At 43.1% G+C, this 23,358-nt stretch overlaps 2 protein-coding genes across 9 annotated transcripts in view; both read right to left on the minus strand.

The window, feature by feature from the left end:
• The window catches only part of LOC144935754 (myb-related protein A-like), a 30,514-nt gene extending 17,708 nt beyond the window's left edge, over positions 1-12,806 (minus strand). Inside the window, exons 1-4 of the mRNA XM_078862500.1 lie at positions 12,582-12,806; positions 7,305-7,349; positions 1,512-1,623; positions 43-141 (exon numbers count right to left, since the gene is read on the minus strand). Coding sequence (XP_078718626.1) covers positions 43-141; positions 1,512-1,623; positions 7,305-7,349; positions 12,582-12,598 — 273 coding nt within the window. The 5' untranslated portion in view covers positions 12,599-12,806. The remainder of the gene's footprint in view (positions 1-42; positions 142-1,511; positions 1,624-7,304; positions 7,350-12,581) is intronic.
• A 6,426-nt stretch (positions 12,807-19,232) lies between these two features.
• The window catches only part of LOC144935874 (protein 4.1-like), a 123,290-nt gene continuing 119,164 nt past the window's right edge, over positions 19,233-23,358 (minus strand). For all 8 annotated transcript variants that reach the window (XM_078862717.1, XM_078862721.1, XM_078862720.1 and 5 more), the window contains 2 exons: positions 22,146-22,262; positions 19,233-21,065 (listed from right to left, as the gene is read on the minus strand). In XM_078862717.1, coding sequence (XP_078718843.1) covers positions 22,155-22,262 — 108 coding nt within the window. In that variant the 3' untranslated portion in view covers positions 19,233-21,065; positions 22,146-22,154. The remainder of the gene's footprint in view (positions 21,066-22,145; positions 22,263-23,358) is intronic.

A 23,358-nucleotide genomic window follows, 5' to 3' on the forward strand; every position in this document is an offset into this window, starting at 1 on the left:
GGAGATCTTTATTAAAGGGTACATCGTGCATATTCAACTTACAGTCATGTAGCTTGCGAGAAATTTCCAGTCGTCCGTTCCGAATCGCTCCGCCAACTGTTTCAGCCTCTCGTCCTGAAAGGTATCGCTACCGATCAGCATCTGCACAGGATCAATCAACCGGTGAAACCACAGGCCCCTCCGCTGTGTCAAATCTGGGCACAGCGGCGTAGAGCAAGGAACAAATGGGAATCTTCCAATATTCAAACAGGGCTTCGTCAATATAGAGCTGGAAATTAGCACGAAATTTCAAACAATTATTGTTTCATGTGGAGAAATTTACTTTTGTCAACCACGAAAACCTAAATAGTTTGTCGGTTTGAAAATTTAGTTGCTTCCTGTAATTTGGCAGGGCAGCACATAACAAGCTTTACATCATTTTCAACTGTTTGAATTTAACACCACCTTGTTGGACTTTGTTTGTGGCCTGATGCAAAGCAATAGTATGCAAATAATAACCATTCAATTGAAATAATAAAATAATATTTTAAACAAATCTTATTTTATTATTTCCCTTCTACGTGACTTTACCGAAAGAACCAAGAATATGAAACCATGGAATTGTTTGTTGAATTTAGAAAGTAAAATGTGGCAAACATATTTTGAGTATGGTGGGGTGTGTTTCATCTTCAAGGAACCCAGTAATAACCAAACGTCATTTCAAAACATGAAATTGAGCTGACCTTGAAAGAAATTGATAACCCATAAAAGCTCATTGTCCAGAGTAAGGTTTTGTTCAGTGGGAGAGGAATAAGTGGAATTTGTGAATTGTGAAGTTCACTCTGCTGGCATATGTGGAGAGATGATAGAATACATTCTATCAAAAGAACATTGTCAAGTGATTCAATGAAGCCAATGTGTGTTTCCAAGTATTTTCCCAAATGCTCGTCAATGCTGTGTGCGCTTCCCAACTTAGAATGCAACGCAACAAGGACTATATTCAATTGGTGCGTGTCTTTGTAGGCTTAGCACTATGCAATAGGTAAACGTAAATAAAAAAAGGCATGCCAGATATTGATTAATTGGGGTGTAACCCCACACTGGCGGTTTGATGAATGGTCATGGGTCACAATTCAATGGAAACTTTTTCCATTGTGGCGAATGTAATGGCCACAAATGGCTGCAGGGGGCCACATGAAACCATTACACAACCATGTGAATGAAGAAGAGGATGTCCAGCGAGAAGACGATCACAATAAAATCAGCTCGTGGACAGACGCGACAGCTTAGCGAGGCCTTCATCCAGCAATGCATTGACCATGGCTGCTGCTGATGATGTGAATCTAACAACACCTATTTCTCACTCGCCCAATTTGCCGCACGCATTGTGAACCTAACAAACCGACATTGAATCGACGAAATGATGCATCGTTACAACCCCCCTAAGTGAGCGAGAAAGCCTTTCATTTAGATGCCCTGGGCAAGGCTCCAGCTAGGAGGTTCGAGCGAGACAAGACTCGTAGGACGACTACCTCTTCTCTGGTCCATCGCGTCTTGCTCCAGCCGCGCTTGTACACGTGCTGCTGTGGAACGTCGTAGTCGTGATCTGGCAGCTCCGGCTCCTCCTCCTCCTCCTCTTCCTCGCTGGAACGGAGACAAGTTCACCGTAGATTAGGGCTGTGTGGTGTCAAGTTAATCGTAATGCTTTTTTTTAATCACCTCTGGGACTCCAACTCTTGCCACCAACCTGCATGAGAGCATAAAGGCATTCTGGTTATATCCGAGCGGTTGAGCACACGGCCAGAAATGAAATCGATAAAGGCTTGACAGCTTTGAATGTCCTTTGCAGGAGGACAATCAGCGAAACTAATTAAATAATATTTTCTATCGTAACAATAAAGATCTTTATTTACACATGTGAATATTCCTTTGCAGGAGGGTATTGCTACTTTGGAATGTTTGGAAAATTCCATTCATGAGTGTTTGGCTTCATGTGGGAGGAAACCAGAGTACCTGGACAAAAAACTCGCGGAGGCAGTTAATGCACCGTCTCGTTCTGAGAAACGTAGTGCCAACTTTTTCAGCAGCGTGATGCTAACGTGAGCATCCGAAGCCGCACACCAGCAACGCGGTGCTAATGATTTAACAGGAAACTAGAGAAACACCCAGGTTCAGTTAGTGGGGCACAGGGGGCGGAGGGATCGATTCGGTGGCATTTCAACCCGAAACTCTCATCCGTCTATGCAGCCTCATCTATTCATAGTAATGATCGGTTTTCTTTCACAGTCGATTCCTGTTGCACGTACAATTAATCCCACACAGGGGGTGGGGGGGAAGACCGATACGTAAACTTCAGTAGAAGTAAGAAAACAGCAGGCAACGGTGATTTTTTAAACCAAGCTCTTATGGAATGCATTTCATACAATTCAAAGAATTCACAATCCTTCAACGTGAATTATATATGAATATATATCAATTATGCAATGCCTTTTAGTCTTTCCCACTTTCTCATTTTATGAAAGTGTCGCACATGTGGAAAAACTCACTGTGTTGAGTTTCCCACAAAACAAACGCACAGACTTCTGCAATAAAATGTAACATGCGTGCAGCAGTCTGCATGAAATATTAATGCACGTTATTGCAGTGTGTAATTTTGAATGTATGCTATCAATAACGTACAGCCTTCTGTCAATCCATTGCTGGATGAATACCGCCATATGCTGTGTCAGTCATGAGGGTGTTTTGACCATACTTCACACTGGTTAGTGCGGGTTGGTGAAGGACTGGGACCCAGGACCAGTTCTGATATCACTCGCTGTGAATATTAGCCATGGCCTGGAATTAAACTAGGGACAACGGGATCAGGGCGTGGAGCGTGAACCACTGTGCTACCGATCCATGGTGGTGGAATTTGGTTCGCACATTTCATTATTTTGGGGAGTCATAAACAGCACCTATTGACACCTCAACATTTCAACATGGAATTTATGCAACATCATTCCAAATTATTTTGCAGGAAAGTAAGCGGGCTTTGGCAGTGGACATTGCTAGAACAGATGGCAACCGATGGATGAAACTGGTGATTAAATGACGGCCAGAGAAAAGGAGATAACGGACGCAAGAGGGCAAACAGAGGACACAGAGAGATGCGATCGGTTCATGTGCAGGAGTGAGATGGATTTTGACATTCCATGGACTGCGAGGGATGGCAATGACATTTGGAAGCCTTCATTCAGCAGGGGAAAGACAATGGCTATTGATATCACTGATGATATGCCAAATTATAAGACATCATATGTAAAAGGCACTTGAGTAGAATAATGTGGTTTCTGGAGAGACGTTTACATACAAATTACAATGGGGAAGAACGCTCATCATTTGCATGAGCAGGGAATTTTATGATGGTGTCAAAGGCCAAATCTCAAATTAGTTATTTTTAATAACATCCCTAAATAACTACGGGCTGCCCCGCAAGAGACGAAGACCCTGAATGCACAATCACCTGGTGTAAATAAAGCACGTCAATAAAAACGTAAAAATGTATATCAAATAAACATTTTAAAAAGGGGTTAAAATATCCCTGTGGGTTGGCGTGCGAGCGCTCATTAATCACAGTTTAATCTCACCCTCAAGCAAACAATAGCACCTCCCTTTTGTCTGGCACCCTTCTGCATCTCAGTGAAGTGCTATTTCAAATCAGCACGAGGACCCTATTTTATTCCAATCAGTTGTGACACTGGAGTGCCAGCTGTGGTACGGGCAATTCTCACCTCGGATAATGCTCACCTATAAAGCCAGCACACATTGCATCGAGAGTGTTCGGGTTTTGTCAAGGCAACAATATTCTGGGACCCCCCCCTGCCCCCCCCCCCCGCTCTGGGAGTATACTCCCATGCCACGGTTTTCCAATTTACCCAACAGCCACGTGTCGTCGCATTGCCCTTGCGCTATTAATATTCAACATTCGCTGGGGAAAAAACAAAGAATCCTAAGCAATTGCGTTTATTTCCCCTTGGCCGTGGGAGGACCTTTAGTTACACGCCACGACTGCTTGTTTCTATTGGGAGGACGAGACATTCAGGTGAGATAAGGGGGCAGTTTTAAAAATCAAAAGCCATTAGAGGGTTGCAGCGCGGTTAGCACAGAGGTATCCGCATGTCCAAGACAATTTGCATAATTGACACTTTGACAAGGATTATAATCTCGAACGTTACCTCTGAATTGACTGCACAGCCTCTGCCCTATACGGTACTTGTGTTAGATCCCGACAGCCACATGCATCTTACGCACACCGTTCCCGCTTGAATCAATAGAAGTTATTATTTATAATTCAACAAAAACAACCTCGTGAGCGCTCCACATTGATACTCTTGTGTAAAAGCAACGACATTCTTATGTGCACCACGGTTAGGTAATTAGTCTCGTGTATTACACCGATAATTATTTTTGTTAACAAATTGCCAAAGCAACATTATGAGCGACCAGCACAGTGATGGAATGAAAGCTGTGTGGGCCAGATAATAAGACTAACATATTCCCAGTTCTAAAAGATCACAGATTATCTGACGACATCCCTAGATGACATTAATCCTCAGTGAACGTTTTTTCCTCATTCATTGAATACATATTGACTAGGGGTGCACCAAATATAAAATTTTACAAATATGCCGAATACCGAACACCTTATTTTGGTTTACTGTGGAAAAAAAAATATGGCCAACTAATATAAAAAGTTTTCAATAAACTGATAAGTCTCTGTGTCTCCCTCCATCTCTCCCTTTGCCTGTGTCTTTATTGTTTCGATAGCTATCTCCATTTCTGTCACCATCTGTCAATCTTTCGGTTTTCCCTGTGCCTCTGTCTCTCTCCCTGTATCCCTGACTTTCTCTGTCTGTGTCCATCTTATCTCTCTTCTGTCTCTTTATTCCTCTCACTCATGTCTTGGTTTCTCACACACCATGTGCTTGCAGTGGAGTTGTTACCATCGCAGCTCCCATCCCGTGCCCTGCCCTCCTCTTCACACCCATCCACGAGTGGTCACGTGACTACGACAGCCCACAGTGATCAAAACCAATATTCGGCTTCACATTTATTCTTCCTGCAATTTTTCTGAAGTCAAAAACTTAATTATTAATCCCTTTCTATATTTGAGTACTGTTCGGAGGCAGTTGCAAAGAGGTGGTGTCCAATGTGCTGAAAATGTCTCCATAAGATTTTTTGCAAGGAGAAATCCGCCTCCCACATCTGCCCATTCCTCCATATTTCTCATTCTATTGGGCAATCATACCCATTATCCAAAATAATGTGGACCACTTGTGGACGAGTATATATTTTTTCAACAGAGTACTTGTTGCAGAATAATTCCTTTATCGCCTTGTTAAGCATATTCATCCACTGCCAGTGTGCCGAAGACTGGCTCTGAGCCAGGAACATGACAACATGATGCAAAATTGTGGTACAAAATTGGTACCACAATTAACCGAAAGCCAAGCACAGCACTGCAATACTTACATCTGCACAAGACAGGGGTTATATGTGCCCATTGTTGTTTCATATAAGTGCGGCACCCAGTAAGGCTGGTGCAACACGTGCAGATGTTTGCGGGTGACACGGTGACAACGTGGAGATTGTAGCCAAAACACTTCCCATTTGAAGCAGCAACTTGCTGTAATTGGCATGCAAACAATCGGGCAAATTTGCCGAAGCATGGGGCATGACGGATGTAAATTTGGAACGTGTCAGAAAGAAAGCACAAATGTGGACAGTGCATCGAACCAGATACGACGGATGTCAGTGGCTGGCTCCATAATAAGGCCATCCTAACCCACTCCTCGATCTCTCTGTTGTCACATAAAACATTTGTGTGTCAACAGGCTGATGGCAGCGATCGTCGTAGCTCGCCATGCTACCGTCTGTGAAAATGAACATGGATGCACGGAGCTTTAGCTATTAAAGCAGCAAAGCAGCTTGTGACCAAAAGCACTTTTCAATGTTAAATCTAGATTGAAAACTAATTAAATAAGACGTTTGTTGTGTTTAATTTGTTGTCCTATCCCCACACCTCCAATTAGCAGTTGCGTACGTGCGTTGCGAAAGAAGTTCAACATACATACAAACGTGCACCAAATCTCACTAAATCTTGTTCATAATGGAGTGGGAGACTGTCTATAAATATCAGGTACCTTGGGCTTTGGCTGCAAAGTGGCCAGGGTAAGCATATATATACAGCCCTTTGTGGTTTGCACACTGCACCTGGTACTGATTTGAGGCAGAGTCAAGCTAGGGGAAACCCAGGATTGATTCAGATAATTTTCACTGTTGTTGGCCGTGAGCGCGAATCGAACTCAGGTCACCAGTTTCGTAGCGCAGCGCGCTCACCGCTACACTGCCACTTCGCATATAATACCACAATATAAGGGCATATGATGTGTATGATGTACACACATCATACCACCCCATACACCTCACACAATCGAAGGTCGTGAATTCAAATCCTGGTTGGAGAGAGAGCGGATGACTCTACCCATCATCACTTTGTGGAGAAGTTTAACAATGGTTTGCCCAAGACTCACCCAACCCCCCCCCCTTTCACGAAAGTAATATGGAACTTCCACCACAGGCTCTATAGGGATGTGAATGTGAGATGAGCACCAATGCCTCGATGCTCATTTGAACAGAGAATAATCATCATGAGGCATGGTCGATTCACAGCTGGATGAAGGCCTCTTGCACATTAAGTCGGTCATGGGGGATTGTTTGCCAACGCTTCACCGTGCTGGTCAATGTGGTTAGTGAAGAGCAGGGAGGCCCAGGCATAGTTCAGATATCACTTGCCAATTATGTTAGTCATGGTCAGGAATCATACGCAGTTCACCATGTTGGTAGGCAGTGAACCACTGCACCACGACTTCCCCTCGTCAGAAAATGGCAGTACGAAAAAGGATTCTTAAATCTATCTCTGTAAAGGAGCATTTTTCCCTCCTATATAAAAACGCTAAGTACTCCAGTCTCATCCCACGTGTAAAAAAAAACACTTATTCATGACATTGGCCAAACATCCCGAAGGTCTTAAAACTCAGTGACGCTTTCCTGGGTAAAGGGTATTATTATTTTTTATAAATATATAGTCTGTTGACCTATTGGTCTTCTAGACTGACTAATAATATTAAGCAAGTAAACACTGGATTGGTTGTGACATCCTGGGTCCCATCAGTCAGATTCACGTTTGCTTTTTTACAAATTCTGATTGTTTTCCAATTGTCGATGGTAAAGAGCAACAATAAAAATAAATTGTGATTACATTTGTAGCCAAGTGTTTTACTCACCTGTGCTCCAGGTCAGTGTCCTCCATGCTTCCCTCCACGACAAAGCTGCAAATCAGAGGAAAGGCGGGTGAGAGGAATCAAGAGCAAACAATAACATACATCTGGGGTATTCATTAGCCCATGCCACACCATGACCTATTGACCGCATGACGACTGAGGCCCAGGAGGAGGAGGGTACTGTGCATCTGTCCTCCCTCTCTCTACCTCCTTTGGAAATCAATAAGAGGCAGTGGGCCATGCGATTACAATGCAGCAATCGCTGAATAAAAACCCATTCACGATGCCGATTTATACACTCTGCATAATGAACTGAGATTGTGGGGATATATACACACAACCAAAATTTTCTCGCCTACCCAGAGGCATAAACACTACATAAGTAAGCAGACCCCTCTCAGTACTCACAAAACTATATCTCTACTAGTTAATGTGCACATTTAAAAGATATACTGTAAAAGCTGGAATTATGTTTCCCTGCTTAGCCAAGAATTTGTATTCAGGTGGTCTATAACCAAATCAGGCTGCAGTGCTAATTGGTGGGTACAAAAGGGTAGTGCAGCCAAATATATTTACTGTACTGACCGACCCCGCATCTGTGCTCCCCACCTTCACTAATTTGTAGATCAGTGTGGTATAATACTGCCTAAAGGACCTCATGGCATGATGTGACTCATTCAGCAGTGGAGTGAGAAATGAGCCTTACATATATTAAAGCTGTTTATATTCCAAAGGCCAGTTGGCTAATCAAGAAAAATATTTCATGAGATGTATTACTCTCTAATAATGGCATTGCTTTTAGAGTACTACAGTACATTTCTGCATAACGGTATGGGACATAAAAAATACACTTTGGAGTCATAACCTTCAGCAATAAGTCAACACGAATGGTGTCACACTCAATAATGCATTACGTAAGTATTAACCAATGTGGCGCCTTGCAGTGATTTGCAGCCAACAAAATTGGGGTGAACCACACCACAGCATGTGTCACTGCTTTTCAAGCTGAGCTATTGTGGTGGCGTTGGGGGTGGAGGAGGCAAAGGGGAACTTGCATCGTAAAGCCCTGGACACAATGGACTGTTTCAGCTGCCACGTGTGACCGACCATAGTGGCAGATGTTCTTCTCAGGAAGCAGGTGCACAACCCCACCACCTTCAACGCCACCACAATCGTTTGCACTCGGCAATGCCACTTAACGTGTTAAACGGCACAACTGTTCACGTATAGTATTTCAGTCTGGCATACATGTGTATGCAGGTGTGAAACTGTGGAACCACGCAATGAAGCCAGTAAACAGAGTTTGGTTCCGGGCCACAGCTAATATCAGTGGCGAGTGATATCTGAAATAGCCCCTAGCCACCACTTTCCCCAAGACGCAGCGACCTCCATCCAGCAGTGGATTTCCAAAAAGCCATACATTATTACGACATTATGTTATACGCGCTGTAAATGCACCACTTTTGTAGTAATTAGAAGAGAAAGTGAAAATGTGCAGGACATTTCCACTCAAATGTCCAGCTTTGGTTGGTAAGAAGGTTCATTTCTAGTTCAACAAAAATACGCGCAATTAAACCAATGGATAAATCATTACAATAAAGCATTTACAGCACATTGTCAATACACTTCAGGATGAAGGTATCCACGTTGGGCATGTGATTGTTTTGACCAAACCTCACCATTCTGGTCAGTGTTGATTGGTGAATGGGGAAAGAGGACCAGGAGGGCTGGCTCAGTTGTAACTCACTCACAGCTGGGAATAAAACTCAGGTCCGTTGGTTTATATCGCATTGCTCCACTCTCCAAAATGACTATACAATGACATTAATATTTTGAAAGTTGCTTAAATCCAGCTACCTCTGTGAGTCGAGCAGCAGGTCTTGTATAGTGGAGTAAAGTGTGGGTATTCCAAACTCTTCCAAGACATCTCTCCCCAGCATGGAAGAGTTGGCCAAAATAAGGACGCCATTACACCATCAGTGGTTTGAGCAGCAATTACAGGTCTCCACCTTTAACTTACTATTATTGCATCTAGCATGCAAAAGATGTGTATGACATCTATCACTATTCATCTTTCAAAAGCTCTACAAGAACCAAATTATTGATTTTAAATGGCACTCCAGCTGTTCATATGAGCAAACACCTTGCCCAAAACACAATAAATGTGGCTCTTAAGCCAGCAATGTGTAATTGAGAAATTCCATTTACACTAACACAAGGCACTTATGCTGAACAAGCCCACAACAATGCAGTACATTGCATTTAAACACGCAGCATCAAGAGTGCTGAATCTAGCATAACCATAACCAACCCCAACACCCTTACAATAAATGCTTCGAGCTGAAGGCAATCCCAAATTGAACAGAGCCACTCATACATCCACCGAGTGGAGTGTATATCTTAAGAGCAGTCAAAAATGTATTTCAGTGAAGGGACATGCACAGTCATTTCATCAATCCACTGCTGAATGAAGATCCTCCACACCGTGTCGGTTTGTTTGACCATACTTCAACCACGCTGCTCAGTGTGTTTTGGTGAAGTATAGTAGTGTACATATAACAATGCTTGAGGTTGTGTGATCAAACGAGAACAGCATTTCAAGTGAATTCGTCATAGGCCTTACAGTAAATGTTTCAACATTAAAAGCCAAGATGTGCATCAATTTATTATGCTGAAAAAAAACTCTTACTCAACAAGAGCCTGTCACTTTCACCATGCTAATGCAACAACAATGATTTCAATAATGAACTATTATGCCATTGTCAAGTGCACATTACAGTACTCAAGATTTGATCACTGCATTTTATGAGTAAAATCATTCTTGCTGGTTGCAGTTATTTGCCTCCCTACGTCGTGTCGGTCATGGTGGTTGTTTCACCATACTTCACCAAGCTGGTTATTGCTGGTTGCGAGATGCAGTTTTACATGAACGACGTTTTTTAACATTTAATTAAATTACTATTATTAAGGCAAGGGCGTGGGAGCAACAGAAGTACAACAATTGATGTTGCTGCATTGTCCTGGGCAGCCGACAACGAAGCCAAAATAACCAATCGCCACTAATAAAAATATAATTACAAATTGTATTACTTTACACGTACTGTATGTACTGTTAAACAACTAGCAGCGTACATGCGCGAACGTGTGGAATTCATAATAAAGGTTTTTTTTGGGTTAGATCGCGTAAGTATGTGTCGTAACCCTCCACCATCCGACACAGGCAGGAAGGTTTGTCACGTAAACAAAATGCGCCAATTAGTTTCCTACTTCAGCCCACCGGTGTGTTGGAGAGCAAATCCACAACATTTACAATTCGAGTGCGGCGTCTCGCTGGTAATTACATGTTGTGGATTTACTCTCCAACACACCGGTGGTCTGAAGTAGTAAACTAATTGGCACGTTTGATTTACGTGACAAACCTTACCGGCCGTGTCGGGTGGTGGAGGGTTACGACACATTTATACTTCCGCGATCAACTCCAAAAACCTTTATTATAAATAATATTGAGAATAGGTTTTCCCATTTTTTCTGGCAACAAAACAGGTTAAATTTAGATTTAAAGCTTTCGTGACTGCAGGGATTCATCTTCTTGGTTCTTTCGGTAAAGTCACGTAGAAGGGAAGTAATAAAATAATAAAAATAAAACATAATAAAATAATTCTCACGACGTTTCGTCTTCAGACGCTGTCGCCTCGACAGACCTGGTTTTCACCTGAGGACGGCTGCTTGCGTTGTGGCCGAAACGTCGTGAGAATTATTTTATTGTTTTTTTTTATTATTTTCTTACTTCCCTTCTACGTGACTTTACCGAAAGAACCAAGAAGATGAAAAACAAAACAGGTGTTAAGATGTTAAAACACCAAACTGAAGCCTTTTACAATGAATCAGGTCTGCATTAACCACAATACTTGTGGTCAGAATTCAAACAAAAACCACTGATAATATATGTATTTTCTTTGAAACCGATTGATCCACACCAGAGACGGCTTTCTTTCGAGCCTAGTCTGAAAACGGTGCTATGACTTTCGGTTAAATTATAATCAGAGTACTTGCTGTAAAAGAACAATACAGCCTTCTGGAGGCAATAACTCTAGTGGGGTTGAGTTTTGGCGCTGCTACGCAAATAATATCTGTAATTAGGCAATTAACCTGCATGTTACGACTGCACAAGTCATAGCATAGGTTATGATATATTGTTAATCAGTAGAGTTGCTCTGATGTGCAATTGAATTCAGTGGCCGCAAAATCAACAACAAAAGAAACCACACTCGAGTGTAGGCCTCTCTCCCCCCCCCCACTTCACCAACCAGCACTGACCAGCGTGGTGAAGTATGGTCAAAACTCCTACGACCGAAACAACGTGGGGGGGGGGGGTCTCATCTAGCAGTGGAATGACACAAAGGCTGCACATAGAAATGATCAAAGTGATCCAAATCATATCCCAGTTTCTCAGTGCACAACAACGGAGATGCCTCATCTCTCTTGACAGCCCCTGTGAGTTGGTTTACAACGTAGTAGGCAGCTTTCGTGACCAATATCATCATTAATAAATGGGTTTTTTTGGGGGGGGGTGTTAAATCGTGTAAATATAAATGTGTCTTGTGATTTAAAGCTTTCGTGACTGCAGGGTTTCATATTTTTGGTTCTTTCGGTAAAGCCACGTAGAAGGGAAATAATAAAACAAAAAATTAAAAATAATTTGTATTATTTCCCTTCTACGTGACTTTACCGAAAGAACCAAGAATAGAAATGTGTCGTTAAACCCGTCACCACCCGACACAGCCAACTAGTAAGGTTCGTCACGTAAACAGAACACGCCAATTCGTTACTAGTGCAGCACATCGAGTGTGTTAGAGCACTAATCACCAACATTTACTCGCTGTCATCACCAACATTTACTCGCTGTCATCATCACCACCACCACTCTCACTCCACTGCTGAATAAATGACCTCTCTCCTCCAGCAGCGGTGTAAACATCCACATTGACATGGCGGGGGGACACAACTTCCACTGCACAACAGCAAGCACCGACGACTAAGATGATGATGATGATACAAACACGGTAACGTTGCTGTGTTACGATGATGATGATGTACACGAGAGGGATGGAAGCTACGGCAAGGAATGAATGAAACGTAAGCAATGGAGACGGCGTGAGAGACCTTCATCCAGCAGTGGAGACACAACCCACGATGGTAATGCTCTTTAACAAGCGTGGCATGGAGACAGCGTGAGGACAGATGCATCCAGACCACAACCGACGAGGAGAGCAAACTCACCTTATGTATTCCGTCATGTTTCAGTAGGATACAAGTCGCGGCTGGTTGACGCCCTATATATACCAACCACTTGCTCGAATATGTAACAAAATAAATAAGATGACAGTAACACACACACGGACTTAAACACCGCCTTATTGACCGAGACAGCGGCTTGTTGTACGCTAACGTCAGTGCCCGGGACTCGAATGAGGTAAACTTAACGAACGAACGAACGAAAAACTCGCACGACTGCAGTAGCTTCCTCACCAACTCCCCACCCCCCCGCGGTGTTTCCCACCGCCTAACCCCCTCTGCTTCCCCTCCCAGTGGACTTCGTAGGAGCCCGGGCACCGCGGGCGGGAAAACAAAAACAGCGCCCCTCTCAGCTCTCGGTGCCGCCAAATTTCCCGCGAAATCCACCCGCGGGACCCCAGAGCGCATGCGCGAACCTGCGCTCCTTATATGAATATTCGTGTTCCGGTGACGGCGCCGGTGCCCGGCATCGCCCCCCTCCTAACGTGGTATGACCACGCCCACACACGGGGTTGACCACGCCCCTCGATTTTCTGTCGGGGTTTATTATTAAATTATTACACGCTGAGTGAAGTTTGAGTGAACTTTATCACGTAGGCTTTCTCGATCAATATTATCCATAATAGAGGATTTTTTTGGGGGGGTAGATCTTGTAAATATAAATGTGTCGTTCAACCTGCCACCACCCGACACAGCCAATTAATAAGGTTTGTCACGTGAACAAAACATGCCAATTTGTTACGAGTCCAACACACAACATTTGCAATTGGGGTACTGTACTGTGGTTTACTCTCAAATTTGATGTGCTCAATAAAAGTGGGTGGCTTCCTTTCGATGTGTTTAATTTTCTGTATGCAAGCCACCAACTTTTATTGAGCACATCAAATTTCATTAATTCCGGGGTCAACATTTTTTTCGGAATCAGATATTTTTTTTAATTTATATTGCAGGAGGAATCCCGGATGAAGCTATTCTATTAAACAAATTTATTTTTCAGATTTCCAGTAGGGTCGGGTCAGAACATTACAACAAACAAGACAAAGACACGATAGCAGTGCAAAGTATAGGAAAGGTAAATAAATCTCGTAAATATTCTTGGTGCTTTCGGTAAAGTCACGTAGAAGGGAAATAATACAAATAAAACATTTAAAAAATTCTCACGACGTTTCGGCCACAACACAAGCAGCCGTCCTCAGGTGAAGAAACAGCTCCAATGAACACTGCTAAGCTTGGCAGCGTATTTAAGCTGGGTGGGAGAAGAGCGCTCTTCTGTCTTTCCGACAGCGCTGTGTCTTCACCTGAGGACGACTGCTTGTGTTGTGGCCGAAACGTCGTGAGAATTTTTTTTACTGTTTTATTTTTATTATTTTATTATTTCCCTTCTACGTGACTTTACCGAAAGAACCGAGAAGATGAATCCCTGCAGTCACGAAAGCTTTAAATCGAAAAAATATCGTAAATGTATACAAATAAAACGAAAATATATATTTTGTATCTCACCAGGTAAAGCCCACTGAGCTATTAGCTTATTTTTCAGAAGCGACCTGGCCACAAATAATATCTCAGCAAAGTGGCTGGCATATCATGTCGAAATGTATAGCAGCCAAATACTCAGTTTAACCCCGATGAAGTTTGGAAAGCTGAATGGAGTTCATAAGAACCCACAAACACACATCTTGTGAAAGACCCAACGCAGAATATTCCTGGGTTTGATCTTCCACGAAGCTCATGGTCCACCTAAAACTGCATTGAATGCACAAACCGTGGCAGTAGATGCGGATACCTGATGCACAAATGGAGCATTAAAAACTCTCCAGTAGTGTGCGACTTGTCTTGTGGTTGTTGTTGGTTGTTTGACTTGCATCCCACTGGGATTTTGCACACAGCGTTGGTGTACGGTGATTTCTTTTCTGCAATATTTTGCTGTCTTTTCTTGGATTTTCTGTTTGCACTTAGTCACATATTCACTTTAAGATGTTTTCTTGTTCATGTTTTTGTTTGTTGCGGTTGCACCCGATTCAAGAGCCGAATCGCTCACAGGGCTATACCTAATAAATGAACTTGAAATTGACTGTGATCGTCCAGAACAGACCGTACAACAGAAAACGACGCGATATCCGATCCACACATACGTAGGAGACATCACAGCGATGATACTACTCCGCTGTTCCTGGCGCTGCTATCTGGGCTTGAACACCTGAATGTGAAATTGCAGTCGTTGCTCTGCGTCTACATCAGCAACCGTACGAAAGAAGACGTCGAAGGATAATCAGAATCAGAAAGGGTTTTTATTCGCCATGAAAGTTCGCACAGACAAGGAATTTACTTTGGCCGGAAGGTGCATACATTCAACATTTAGGAATTTTAAATCTTAAATAAGTGGTTTACAAGTCTAACTATACTAAAGGTACAAGTCTAACTAATACTAAGGAGCTAAAGTATGTAAAAATTGAATGAACTAAAATCTAAAATATACAATAGCTATAATATACAATATAAAATTACAAAAATGCAAAGAATGCAAATAAGTCTCGTTTATAAGAGTAACCTGGGAAGCCAAACCCCCCCCTCCCCCCCCCAAAAAGAAACAAGGTACAGCAATGAAGTCAGTATGAATCAGAGCAAAAACAACCGTGTTGCATGAGATAATCGAAAATAGTCCACAAACATCACCATCAGAATATGTATCCTGGAGGAATCCGATGAGCTATGAAGCTCTTTTTAACAGATGCCCAGGAGGGCGCTGGTCAGCGAGTTATCCCGACGAACAATACAACACAAAACGGTGTAAGAGCAAGAACGAGAAAACACAAGCAAGTAGCTATACATAAACACGCAAATCAAGTATTGAAGTACAGATTGCACAAGTGCATACATTCCTACCAATGTATTCAGCTTTGGCAATGGCAGCAAAACAGCAACAAAAAATTAACCCGTAAAAACAAAGATTTTCACTATAAATCCTTTATATGTGTGGCATCGGTTTTATTTTATTATTCATTTCTGTTTTTCTTGAGTAAGAGTTTCATTTTTATCACATTGGTATTTTAAATTAAATATGAAATTGTTTTTTTCCTAAAAAGTGGAAAATTTTGGTGAAAAATTTTCACGAAAATAAATTGTCACGCACAACGAGTCTGTGTGCAAAATGTCAGCTCGATTGGATCACGGGAAGTGGGTTAAAAAACGACCGAGAGATTTGCACGGTCGTAAGCGCACAAGCAAGCAAGCACGCAAGTGAACTTAATATAAAGGATTTAAAAACAGTCCCAGACCACACTGGGTCGACACAGGCCCTGAATTACGCTGCACATTCATATTAAACAATATCAATAAGATTTAGTTGTAGGTCGGCTGATCGTGTATTTCTGTTTTGAGAGGATATAATGCAAGTGAGACAGCATTAATGCCTTTCTTTATTAAGCGTTAGCGACCTGCAGTACATTAGGTAATCCCTTCTCAGACTTTTATGTCCTCTGCTAATTTACACAACCTGTGCCCTAACAATTATCCGACCGCGTTTTAATACGGCGAAATCTCAACCTATTAACGATAGACGCATAAGCTGGGCCAAGACAATCAATTACATAATGGGAAGAAAACATTCGTGCCATCAGCGACGTAAGAAAAAAACATAATAAAAAATATAAACTTGTTAAATTAACTATTCCAGAGTTTGTTACACTTTCCGCTGCATAATGCAATCAACTCGGACCCGTTCGCTTCATGTGCTACAGTATTTGACGTATTATATAAGTGATATGGAATTTGCAAAACAAAGAAGATTAAGTGTCCTATTATACCAGAACAGAATAGTTTAGTGTACGTGTTATCCAGTCCATGTGTAGATATAATATGCGCAATAGCCTGTTCTCCATTGAATTGAATTCTTCATTGGGTATTATATTTGGATGATATGTTTCAAGGAACAAACTACGGTTTCATAATTAACACATGCCTTCGTTCAGTCGTGAATACCCCTCCCCCCCATCCTATCTCACTCCTCGCCACGCTATCAGTTCAATAGATCAATACAATGGAATTATCATCACCTGTGCCAGAGTGGATTACACAAATAAAGCGCACATTGGCCTACTATAAAGCACATCTAATTCAAATTGTTCGCCTTAAGCGCAGAGCTGCAAACCTCTCGGCTCAGCATCTCACACTGAGTTTGTTATTCAAGGTAGGTGTACAACGTTCAAGTGTTATATCACAAGGGCGATATCAATATCTCCTGATTATATGTTTAATGAAGAATAATGTACAGGGTGCTCCAGATGTCTTATGATCCCCAATTAATTGCCCCCTAACATGTTTTTTCCTTTGCGCATTCGTTTCAGTTTTAAATCAGCCTTATTTAAAAAACAAATAGTTTGAGAATTAAATGGGGGTCACGAGACATCTGGACCGCCCTGTACAAGATTAAAATCTGCTACTGCCTGACTAAGGCCTATTCCAAGCCATGTCCGGTTATGGGAGTTGTTTGGATATACGGAAATTCTTGTCTTTGCTGGTCAATGGAGGTTTGTGTGGTTGTTAGGTTTGCACCCAAAGGCGGGTTCGGATGTCACACTTTTCTTGGATTTTTTTTTTGCTGTCTTTTCTTGGATTTTATGTTTGCACATAGTCACATAGCCACTTTAAAGGTTTTCGTGTTCATGTTTTTGGTTTTTGTTGCGGTTGCACCCGATTCGAGAGCCGAATGGCTCACAGGTCTATACCTAATAATAAATTAACTTGAACAAATCGAACTCGGGCAGCACAGGTATATGGCGAAGTAAGCAAACCACTGCCCACCGACCCACCCAAAGATGTATTCTCCTCTGTATTATTTATTGATCATGCCGATCTAATATATATAACAATTCTGTCTGCAGCGTGTAAACGTATTTGGTTGTAATATTGCATCACTCTGGTATGGTATTTGTGCGTTAGGATCTACATTTTAAAGCACCCTGCGCTTAAGAGTTTAATAGTTGGTCACGGCTAACATCAATGGCACGTGTGATATCTGCATTGTTATTACCCTCCACCTCCCAAACCCCATTCTTTAACCAACTCGCACTGATAAGCGTGGAGTAAAACAACGCATTATCTCATCGTGATGCATGTTCATCCAGCAGTGGATGGATTAAAAGCTGAAATTATGAACTACAATATGTATTTAGCGCACGTTCGTGAGATGGTGGCTTGGAGAGGCTTTCGTATAGCAGTGGATTCATCGTGGGTAATGTACTGCATTGCCATTGTTGTTTTCAAAAAGCTCCGTCATGTGACCTGAATGACCTATACACTTTATTTGTGAACTGGCTCAAGATTAAAAGGCTCATTTGTCCATCACTGGTTCCCAGAAACCATCGGCACAGGACTTGGATTACGGTCCCGAGCATGGACGACAACTCTCGTTCATCGCTGGAAAGCGGCCTGCTGGAACATCTGGGAGATCACTTTCACGTGGCTTTCATACCTGGCGGTGCAGAGGGTGGGGAGAATGGTACGTCGTCTCCTCTGTGCCTGTGGGCCCTGGCTCGCGAACACCACGAGAAAATCGAGAGCGTGCAGAATAGCTGGCAGCCTCGCCTGCAAGTTCAACCCACGCGTGGCGTTCACACCGTGACAAGTCGAGATCCAGCTGAATGCGAAAAAAATAACAACCGTGGGTTCCCAATTCTTGCCTTCGAGCAGTTGGACGAGGATCGGTCTCCAGCTGCGTGCGGAATGGACTCGAGCGAGGAAACGGGACGTAACCTTGCCGTCGAAGGCCTCTCGCCAGCTGCCGTCGAATGGATGGATGCAACGCGAACGACCGGCAAACCGTACGGCCAAGAGGAGTCCGCAACGGATGCCGTTTTGAGTGCTAGTATTGGGCCAAAGGTGAAGCTTGCGAACCGACCTTCCATGTTCGCAGCTGTGCTATGCCATAACGTGTCGCCTGGAGCCAGCAAGTGCAGTCCGTGCCGTGTTAAGTTTTGGGCGTTTGCATACGAGCGGCAAGCGAGGCGGGTGAGGAGCATCGGTTGGATATCTTGTCTGAACAGCAGCAAGGGCCCAATGCTGAACCTTTTCGTATGAATATAGACATCGGGCACCTGAGCATACCTGTCAACCCATAGTTTGCCCGTATTCTTGTACAGAGAAATTGAATGTGCAGGTCCATACGGCGGACATCTATTTCAATACGGGCTTTGTAGGATGACGTTGAGATTTATAAGGGCACGGGGTGACCAATAATATCTGAATTGGTCCTAAGGTAGGCACTGATAAGGGGTTGACGGGTATGCACCTGCTGCCGTCGGTTGGTTGCATATTTAACATTGACGCATGGATTCCCTAATGACCGATAAGACTGAAATGATAAATTTGACTTCTGTTCTCATTGCCTTTTGGCAAGATTTTTTTTAATGTAAGTGAAGCTGATTTTTTTTTTTTTGGGGGCTCGTCCAACGAAACAATTTAAACCAAACGTGCGGTAGTGATTTACCCGGCGTGTTACACGAATGCTCCGTGCGCAAGACTTTAAAAAGCAGCCACACACTTTCCTTTTGGAAGAAATTGCCATGTTCTTGTAATGTATTTAAAACGCCGGCCCCAGTGCTGTGTAATGAAATCACGCAATACACACGAGGAAGCAATACACAGTGTTTATTTTGCAGGTACAGGACTATTACACCAACACGGGGTGACATTCTAAAGGTATTGAATGACTTTGTTTGAAGAACACTATCGAAGCACATTGTTTTGTGGCGAGCAGTGAAATTCCCTTTTTAAAACAATTCAATCCGCGGAACATTCTTGCCATTTGCGCAAAGCATATTAGGCAAACAAACCGGACAATTTCTTCAACCTTAGAATCAAAACTAGAATTAAAATATCCCTTATTTCTATGTATAGCTTTGTTCACCGGTAACATTTAGCACAGCAGTTGTCAGTAAACTAAAGTAAACATTACGTATTACAATATTACGTTACTGTATCAGGTTAAACAATTATCTAAAAACATGGCACAAACAAAATTAAGACAAAATAATTTTTTCATCCCACTTCCAAACCATCTTCATGTTCACAGTTACATTCCTTTAAAATTATGAACACCAAATAGGTGTTTTAAGTTAACGCCCTTTTCTATTAATCAACACTTTATTTGCTACAGCATAGCTGTGGGCCATTTCAATGATTGAGCCAATTGTGGCCCAATCCACAGGCCGAGTGGTCAAATGTAAAAGCATAGCAAGACATGGGGCCTACTGTTATTGGCATCAGTAGGTCCATTGCATGATCAAAGTAGGCCATATAAGCCATAGCTTATATTGTCCAACTCTTACCACGGCTCCTGATCCATGCAGTAATTTAAATATACATTTTTCTGTTACACGTCACGGTGGTTATTCTAATTTGGGAGTTACCCATCTGTGTGTGTGGATCCCAAATTAATGGCAGTGTGTGTGTATATATATATATTTAGCTCCTCTGTATTTTCTGGTTGTTACATTGTTTTGCAGAAATTAAATTGTGCCAAAGCACGCGGTACACGCACAGGAGAGCTGTATAGCAAAACCGTGAAAAAAAACCTAAGCAGCAGGAGTGGGGTATGTGTTGGTTTCTGGGTTGTCGACCAGACTGGCACCAAATCCACCTTTTTTTTTTTTGCCCAGGCGTAACGGCTCAAGGCATGCAATGGAATAGTGGTAAAGTGGCAGGTTTGCTTACTTTGTATAACTGCGTGACAAAGTTTGATTACATTTTTAGGCACTAATTTTTCCCTTCATTTACAACCTTGCTCCTGTATTTAGAGAAGATTGAAAAACATAAATGCTCTTCACATTTTCCTGCATTTGGCTCCAATAGCTTCATTCATATTTTAAAACATGCATACAACATTTTTTTCTGGACCCCTGCTCTTTCAAGTTTTGACCATTTTAAAAACTTCACCTTGTGGGCTTTAACTTTTTAACTCAATGCATTGAATAAAAGCAATGGATAAAACATCAACATTTGCATGTGTCGATGTCAATACCTTAGAATGTTACCAGCTGCTCCCAATGAGCTACAGCACACACAGAATTTCAAAATAACCTACTCAATCGTCATTGGTCCTTTACAGCTAATGATTAATAGCTAGCATGCTTGGGGCATGGTGACGGGGGGCGGATAGGGCATTTTCTTTTAGTCCTTAGAATTTTTTATAAACTTATTATTTGCTAACCGGGTTAAAGCACACAGACAGAGGCTTCTAACTAATGGCCGGCAAAGACGACCGACCGTTTTCAGGTTTTCCCCGCATTCGTTTTTTTTGTAGTGGTCACTCGGCTCTTGAGCTGAAACATAGTGGTCAAGACTCCTACAGTTGGTCAAAGGTAATGGGGGGGGGGGGGGGGGGGACTGGCATTACAGAAAGGTGAGGTTGTTTCTTTCCCTCTCTGCCACTGTAAAGGCCTCCAATCCAAGATGGAGAGTCGGTTCAAAATTCTGTGGGGGGTGGGGGGGAAACAATAAGTTACTTAGCGAGAGGGTGTTACATCGTCCCCTCGCACAATTTGAACGGCAATGCAACGAAAAATCCCATGCAAGCATGTGCAGGAATTGCGAATAATCGCAGAAGATAAAACACCTGTAATAACATACTTTGTACGGTTGTATAAATGAGTGCACCACAGTCGATAGGCAGCAGCCATGTGGTTGAGTAAAGTGCGGGTAACGCCCCCCCCCCCCCCCTTCAAAAAAAACATCCGGCTAACGATGGAAGAGCTGGCCAATTATCCTCTTCAGGGACTCGCGAGCGCTCCCTCTAGTGAAGGCTCTTCAGACAGAAGAGGCATTGACGGCAAGTCATTTGCACAGCCCGATCTTTACTTTTTCACACAGACATTTGTACACACTGCACACTTGCAAAGACAGCGACGGCCTTGCCAGTGGTGTGGTTGGCAAGGGCATGTAAGAAATTCTCTCCCCCCTCCCCTCTTTGTGGACCGGCATTTAGGCCCCGACAGCCCGTGGGACCTCCATGCAGTTGCACACCATCTACACACTCTATGCCTACGCCCACTGAAGCCATGCTCTGCGAGGTAACCCTTTCCAGTTCCAATTACTTATGTGTACGTCATCAAAAACTGAAATAAAAACACGTTCCTTCGGAGTGGGCAGGTAGGAACTTGGTTGGACAGCGCATTCGTGCACGACAAAGCTCGCGGTCACGTGACGCACTTCAACCAATACGGGAGCGTACATGTTTGGGAGGGGCTATGCACGACAGACAAATAATCCCTGGTGGACAGTGTGGAACCTGCTGTTCCTACCTGTATAAATTTATCGGTACCGATCCTCGCACAAGGCCATGCGGGAGGGTGCGTGGCACTATTTTGTGCCAGCGATCAAGAGTGCGGTCGTGTCGCTACAGTTCTGAGGCGATGTCTTTAAAAACGACACTCACACCTCTCTAAATGAAATTAACGCCGCTTGCGCGTTCGGCGGTGAACAGGACACCCCCCCCCACACCCTACAACGTGCAGACGTCTCGAAACGGCAAACCGAGAGGTGTGTGCGTTTTACCGGCTCCCTCTATTCCTTGCCACCCTCCTTGGCGTGCTCCGATTCCTGGTGCACGACCAGCTTGGTCATGGTGGTCTCCGTCTGCTCCTTGGCCTCCTTCAGGGCTTTGGACAGTTTCTGCGCGGCAAGAAGACGCCACGTAACATTCGTGCGTTTGCGTGTCCCTTCACACAACAGCCAAATCGTCGTCGTCATCACTTTATATATCTACCGCTCCTCCCATCAAATACATCTTGAGGCGCTCAGTCGCCGGGAGAACCCACGGGTGGCAGCTGCCCTGATGAATGCAGCGACGGTCCCCCTCCAAGTGGGCATTCGTTTTTCCCACTTGGGGGGTAATGTTGCTAAGTGTCTTGCCAATTAAGTAATTTGTGAGTAATTGATCACATTTGGCAACATTTGGAGTAAACTAGGTGACAAAGGGAGGTATGGAAGATACATTGTAGTGGTTCGGGCATACAAGCCAGTTGTCTGGAGGCAGGCTTGGTGGACAACACGGAAATCGAATCCGTGCAAGAGAATTGTGTTCCAATAAACAATAAACGTGATTCACGCCACTTGTGTTCACGCGCGTCAGAGGTGCCTCTCGCTTCTCGAAACGTTGTGCCGAAATTAACATTGCCCCCCTTTATCTGACCTCGCGCGCAAAAAAAATCTGAAATGCCAAATATGGCACAGCGGAGACATTTCCAGATTGCCAGTGTGAACAAATGATTTTGGTCGGTCATTGTTACTGAACACGTTTCGTAACATTTTACCGCAACAAGGCAGACCGATGAGGCTTCTGTTGTGTGAGAGACAAACGCGCCCGCACACCATCACATTAAGCTCATTCACTTATTTTCTGCAGCTTCCAAAAGCGAATGTTATTGCGAGCAAAACGTGCCGACAGTCTGAGCTTACCAATTACACGGGACCCTGACCTTTACCTTTAAGATATGAAAGTGATCTGTTGGAAGAAGGCCAAGCCTCATTGCCAGTGCTTTAGTTTAAATTGACAAAGGAGTTCAATGCTTTCCTAAATGTGCAGTGATTAATGTGTGCAAGTGAACACTCAGTTCATCATTGTTCACTTTTCTACGGTTCACAGAATATTTTCCTCCATGTGATTTCTTCATTTTTTTTTATAAAAAAAAATCATGCCAAGTTTGGCCACTTGCGTATATTATCAGCCAGAGGTGGGACAAAGTCATTGTTATGCAAGTCCAAGTCG

This window comes from Lampetra fluviatilis, chromosome 14 (assembly GCF_964198595.1).
Source record: "Lampetra fluviatilis chromosome 14, kcLamFluv1.1, whole genome shotgun sequence".
Classification (NCBI taxonomy): Eukaryota; Metazoa; Chordata; class Hyperoartia; order Petromyzontiformes; family Petromyzontidae; genus Lampetra; species Lampetra fluviatilis.